This window comes from Antechinus flavipes, chromosome 4, assembly GCF_016432865.1.
Source record: "Antechinus flavipes isolate AdamAnt ecotype Samford, QLD, Australia chromosome 4, AdamAnt_v2, whole genome shotgun sequence".
NCBI classification, from domain to species: domain Eukaryota; kingdom Metazoa; phylum Chordata; class Mammalia; order Dasyuromorphia; family Dasyuridae; genus Antechinus; species Antechinus flavipes.
The window spans coordinates 63,789,542-63,796,195 of NC_067401.1; the positions used below are offsets into that span (position 1 = coordinate 63,789,542).

The 6,654-nt window shown below is 39.3% G+C and overlaps 1 protein-coding gene across 1 annotated transcript; it reads right to left on the minus strand.

Moving 5' to 3' along the window:
- Nucleotides 1-378: 378 nt before the first annotated feature.
- LOC127561256 (zinc finger CCCH domain-containing protein 11A-like) lies at nt 379-2,139 on the minus strand. The gene is given in 3 exon segments (XM_051996546.1): nt 379-718; nt 720-1,230; nt 1,233-2,139. Coding segments are annotated over 3 exon segments (1,758 nt in total).
- Between the last annotated feature and the right edge of the window lie 4,515 nt (nt 2,140-6,654).

Consider the following 6,654-nt stretch of genomic DNA (forward strand, 5'->3'; position numbering starts at 1 on the left):
TCAAAAGCCAAATTTTGTAATAACATCTTAACATAAGCTGATATAGCCCCATAAAGAGTGCAAGCCTTTTTCAGGTCTTTGAGGATTTCTATATCAAACGGTGCGTATCTTCTACTTTCTTGACCTGAAGAATTAAACTGTTGAATCACAGGAAAAATGTGATCTCTCCCTTCCTCCTTGGCCTTAATTAGTCCCTTTTGCTATCTAGTCATAGGAGTGGCTGAATGCTGGGGAGGAGGTGCTGGTGCTGTCACTGTCCCCTTCCCTCTCCCCCCCCCCCCCCCCCCCACTACCCTTCCTCCCTCAATCCCGGAGGGTGGAGTAGATAGAGGAGAGTCAATTACCTGCTCCTTAGGTGGGGCTGAAGCCGCCTCAGATTCACCACATCCTTGAGCCTCTCTCAGACACAGTGATTGGCTTGTCCTCAAAGAGAATTGGAACAGCAGCCACAGCGGCTTTCTTGCTTGGGTTTTCCTGAAGAATGCTGCTGGAACTGAGTGGCTTTACAACTTCAACGACATCAGGGTGGACTTCAGCTGCCTTGCGTTTCCTGGCCAATTTAGACCTTGAAATGTCTTTAACTACAGGTGGCTTGAGATTAACCGTGGGCTTGGCCCAAGGCCTTTCTCCTAAGGGCTGTACTGCACATTTCACGTTCAGCATTGAATCCCCAATTCCTGAAGTTTCTACCTCTACTTGCTGGGCTTTTACTGGCATTTGTCAGCTGGCCGGTGATTCCTGGCACAGGATTCAGTTCTGATTTCTCTGTCGTTTGTGTATCACCAGGTGCTGCCTCTTCCTGAAGGGGTGTCAAAGTGGCTTTCTCCTTTTGTAATGTTTCCACCTCTTGCTGTTTCTGCATGCGCTGCACTCTCACGATATCCTCAAAGTTCGTGACTTGAACTTTGGAAAAGTCGTCACCTGTGGTCTCACCTGAAAGCTTTGAGGAAACCTCAACAGTGTCTGTTAGAGTAACACCGAAACGAGATGCGATGTCGGCAGCTTCACTAAGTTTCTTCTCTTTTTCTGTACCGGTTCTTTTGGCGATGCGGAGCAGTCGTCTCATCACTGGAGTAGTCTCAGGCTGTGGCTGGGAGTCGGTGCTGTTCTCAGCACTCTGTTGTACCCTCAGTGCCGTTTCTTGCTCGATCTCCTCCAGGATTTTCATGTGAACTTCCTGCTTGGTTTTACTCGCAGGCTCTTCTAATTGCCCTTTGATGGCAGTGGTAGCAAGATGATTGCTTTCTTAGACTCACTCTCTATTCCGAGTTTAACAGAAGGATTTTCCTTCTCAGCTTTCTGTCTCTCTTCTTCCTGCCGCCGGTGTTTTTTTTCAGCTAGGATCTCAGAAAATTTTTTGAGTCGAATAACAGAAGAGCTCCTTATCCCTAAACTGGAATCTTCAGGCTTATGGGTTCCTTCATTCTTAATTTTGGTTTGCAAGTCTCCTCGTTTCTGGCTGGCTCTCTCAAGATGTGCCTTCACATGGGTCTCTCCACCTTTTGCAGAGCTTTCTGTTGTCTCCATACTTTTTAAATCAGCTGGCATTCCTAATCTCTCCTTCAGAGACTTAGAAACTTGGACTTTCTTTGGTGTTTTGTCAGTATTCATTTCTGGAGATTCAATTTTCTTCCCAAGCCTTTGAGCAAGGCTTCGCTTCAGTGGAGGGTCACTATCAACATCTGAGAGCTTCCGCTTCCCTAGCCTCAGCGGCACCAAGGGCTCTTCTCCTTGTTTGTTGGATAGGCTCACAGTTCTGACGTTCTCTTTCTCAGGACCTGGAATGGGCTGTGGTTGAAGTAAATGAGCAGATGCTTCTGAAGGCCCTTCTCCTTCCTTCTTAGATTTTCCCTTCATTTTCTTTGACTTGATTTCTTCAAGAGTTTTTGTTCCAAAATTCAAACTATCATCTTGCTTTAAGCTGACCCTAGGTTTCCGCTGCATTGAGAGCTGATTAGCTTTCACCTCTTCATCTGGTGACTCAGGGACATTCTGTAAAATAGTTTTGTTTGGAGGTAGGAAACGGCCTTCAACATAGCGTCCCCTATTGTGACGAAATGCACAATTTAATTTTTGACATCCTATTGGCTGGTTTTCCCAGTAGCATGGAATCTCACTCCGCTTTTTCTCAAGTTCCATGTGTCGGAACCTGCAGACTTTTCAAAAACAGCGCCCTTCCTGCCATAATGTGCAGACAGCCTCATTTCCTAAGGCAGCTTCACAGTGCCGGAAGGGGCACTTATCTCCCCTAGTACATGTAGAATAGACAAAAAAGTAGCAGTCTTCTTGATTAGACATGCTGGCCAGATCCTTAGATCAAACGATGGGGCTTGAAAACAAGCCACTACTCTAGATGAAAACCAGGTTCCAATTTTCTCAAATGGGCTCAATCTTCCACAAGCTGGTTTCTTGGGGAACTTCTGGAGCAGCCTTCCTTTCAGTTCGGAGTAAAAATGCAGCCAGCTGTTAAAAGTTCAGATCCTTTATTGTCTCTTCCAAATAGTTAGTTTTCTTAGAATGAATGAATGAATCTGGTTGTCCACTGAACTCTCCACTCATGGCTTTATCCTCTGAAAACTCTTCTTCTGCCACCAGCCAGCCAAATGGAAAATATTCTCTCTTGCCTCAGAGAGAGGGCTTCTGGCGTAATTCCGCTGAAATCTGTTTGCACCAGAGTGCTCCTCTCCAATGCAGCTGAACTCTCTTCTGCGACCAGCCAGCCAAGTGGAATATATTCTGGAATAGCTCTCTCTTCATTGGCCTTATATGTGAATCTTCTGAGAGAATGGGATTATGGGTTTTCTCCCATAGTGCTCTCTGGCCCAAAGAGCTTTAAGGGAGGTGTGAACTCACAAAGGTACAAAGTTTACTTTGTGAAGCTGGCATACTTGTGAACTCCAATGAGTAAAGGTGCAAACACAAGCATTGTACTAATTAGTTCTACTTAGTACCTTGTTTCAGGTTCTGCCCAAAACATCTTCTTGTAAGATTAGATCAACTCTAATTAGTTAGCAGTTTGTAAGGATTCCAACACATACTTAAAATCAACCAATCAAAGAGTCCTTATTGATCACCAACTCTGTATAAATTCACTGATTAAAAGAAAATTTGTGATTCCTTAAGGAATCCTTAAGCATTCCCCTTTTGGTGATAGGCTGAGTTAAAGACAATTTAAAGGTTGCAGACACCTTGTTTCCTACATAAATTTTCATAATGGTAGAGGGAACATGACCTTGCACACAAGTAGTGACACAAAATAAACACATAGAAGGAAAAGAAAGTTATAGGAACCCCAGCCCTTTATATTTGCTTTTTTCATAATGTGTTCACACTGCAAAACAGATTTATCCTCAGAAAGTAAAAGTGCCTGGATTATCTTCTTTTCCTGGATTAATAGCTTGAAAGGAAAATGCCAGGGGAGTTAGTTTTCCTTCATCAGCAGCTCAGTAAGAATAACACTTAGTTTGGGAGAGGACCTAAGTATAGTGATTATAAAGATTAAGGGCTGTAATGACTGCCTTATTCAGATTCAAGCCTACTTGGCAGTCACACAAACTAGTGATCAGGAAAATGACTACAAATAGCATAGGTACTTGCAAAGACAAGAGCTCTAAGATATCGTTTTTCTTTTTAAAAGAATTTTCTTTCAGTATTTATTTATTCATTATTTATTTCTGAATTATATTTTGAGTTCTAAATCTCCTTTTCCCCTTCTCCTCCTTCTGAGAATGTTAACAATTTGGTATTGATTATACTTATAGAGTCATGCAAAACATTTCCAAAGACAAAAAAGAGAAACAAGACAAGTAAGAAAACAACAACAAAAGTATGTTTCAGTGTGCATTCAGAGGTCATCAGAACTCCATGGAAGCAAAAAGCCTTTATTATTATTATATTATTTAAATCATGGGTCCTTTGGAACTATCTTGGATTATTATCTTCAACAGACTAGCTAAGTTTTTCACAGCTGGTTATTCATTTTTACAATATTTGTATAAAAATGTTCCTCTAGTTCTGCTTACATTACTTTGCATTTGTTCATTTAAATCTTTCTAGCATTTTTTTTTCTGAAACCATCTTGTCCATCATTTCTTAATATTTATTCTTAATATTAATAATAATGCATTCCATTACAATTACATATGACAACTGGTTTAACCATTCTCCAATTAATGGGCATCACCTGATATCTTTTCTCTCTTTGAAATACAGAAGTGATAGTGATGTTGTTGACTCGAAGAGTCTGCTGAGTTTTATAATTCTTAAGGTATAGTTTTAAATTGTTCTTCAAAATAGTTGGACTGGTTCACAACTCTATCAATAGCACAGTAGAGTCCCCAGTAAGGAAGTCCTCTTTCCCTTCCCTCCCTCCCTCCCTTCTTTCCCTTTCTTCTCTCCCTCCCTTCCTCCTTCTCTCCTTCTCTTCCCTCCCTCTCTTCCTCCCTCCCTTCTTTCCCTTGTTTCCTTCCCTCCCTTCTTTTTTCCCTCCCTCCCTTCATTCTGTCCTTCCCTCCCTCCCTTCATTCCCTCTCTCCCTCCCTCTTTCTCTCCCTCCTCTCCTCCTTCCTTCTCTTCCTTCCTTCCCTCTCTTTCCCTTCCTTCCTTCCCTCTCTTTCCCTTCCTTCCTTCCTTTCTTCCCTCCCTCCTTTATTCCCTCCCTTTCTTCTTTCCTTTCTTCCTTCTTTCCTCCCTCCTTTCCTTCTTTTTTTTTCTTTTCTTCTTTTTTCCCCTTCCTTTCTTTCTTTTTATTTATCTTGATGATAAATATTTAATGGGATGTAGAAAAATTGGGACACTAATGCATTATTGGTGGAGTTGTGAAACTTATCTGCCCATTCTGGAGAGCAATTTGGAACTATGCTCAAAGGGCTATCAAACTGTGCCTACCCTTTGATCCAGAAGTGTTTCTACTGGGCTTGTATCTCAAAAAAATCAAAAAAGAAGAAAAAGATCCACGTGTATAAACATGTTTATAGCAGTTCTTTTTGTGGTGTCAAAGAATTGGAAAATGAGTAGATGCCCATCAATTGTGTGAATATGTTCTGGTATATGAAAATAATGGTAGAATATTGTTGTATAAAAATGATAAAAGGTTGATTTTAGAAAGGCCTGGGAAGATTTACATAAATTAATGATGAGAGAAACAAATTGAACCAGAAAAGCATTGCACATAACAACAGCAAGCAGTAATTTTTTTTTGACAAAATACAGCATATATTCCTATTAAAAATCCTATAGAGAATCAAGGGCAGGCCAAGGTAATATAAGAAAAAAATGACAATTTTACCAAAATACCTAATTATTCTTTGTCATACCAATCAAACTTCCAAGAGATTACTTTACAGAGCTTCCAAAAATAATAAAGTTCATCTGGAAAAAAAAGTCAAGAATTTCAAATGAATTAATGGGGGGGGGGGGAAGGGGAGAAATTACAGTGGCCTAGTTGTACCAGACCAAAACTATATTATAAAGCAGCAGTCATAAAAACTACTTGGTAGTAGTGAAGAAATAATGTAGTTGATCAATGGAATAGGTTAGGTTCACAAGACACAACAGTCAATGATTATAGTAATCTAGTTTTTGATAAATGCAAAGACTCCAGCTTCTGGGATAATAACTCATTATTTGACAAAAATTCCTGGGAAAATTGGAAAATATTATGGCAAAAACTAGGCATTGATCAACACCTAACACCTGATACAAAAATAAGGTCAAAATGGGTTCATGATTTAGATATAAAGAGTGATATTATAAATAAATTAAAAAAAGAAAGGATAGTCTACCTCTCAGACCTATGGAGAAGGAAGAAATTTATGGCCAAAGAAGAGCTAGAGTACATTATGAAATACAAAATGGATAATTTTGATTGTATTAAGTTTAAAAGTTTTTGTACAAGCAAACCAATGCAGTAAAGATTGGAAGGGAAGCAGAAAACTGGGGGAAATTTTACATCCAAGGGTTCTGAATAAGGCCTGTTTTTTTAAAAGATATATAGAGAATTCACTCAAATTTGTAATAGTACAAACAATTTTCCAATTGATAAATCATCAAAGGAAAGGAATAGAAAATTTCCAGATGAAGAAATTAAAACCATTTCTACTCATAGGAAAAAATGCTCTAAATCACTACTGATCAGAGAAATACAAATTAAGACAACTCTGACATACTACTACGTACCTCTCAGATGACAGGAAAATATAATATAAATGTTGGAGGGGATGTGGGAACACTGGGACACTAATGCATTGTTGGTGGAATTGGGAAATGATCCAAACATTCTGCAGAATATAACTCCAAAGGGCTACCAACCTGTGTATACCCTTAGATCCAGCAGTGTTTATGCTGCACCTGTGTCCCGAAGATATCATAAAAAAAAAAAAAAAGTATCCACATGTTCAAAAATGTTTATAGCAGCTGTTTTTGTAGTGGCAAGGAAATGGAAACTGAGCGACTGCCCAATAATTGTGGAATAGCTGAATAAGTTATGATATATGAATGTTACAAAATAATATTGTTTTATAAGAAACAATAAGTAGGCTGATTTTAGAAAGGAGAGATTTACATGAGCTGATGCTAAGTGAAGTGAATAGAAGAAAACATTTTACAAAACAACAACAAGATTATCCCATAATGGATAGACATGGCTCTTTTCAG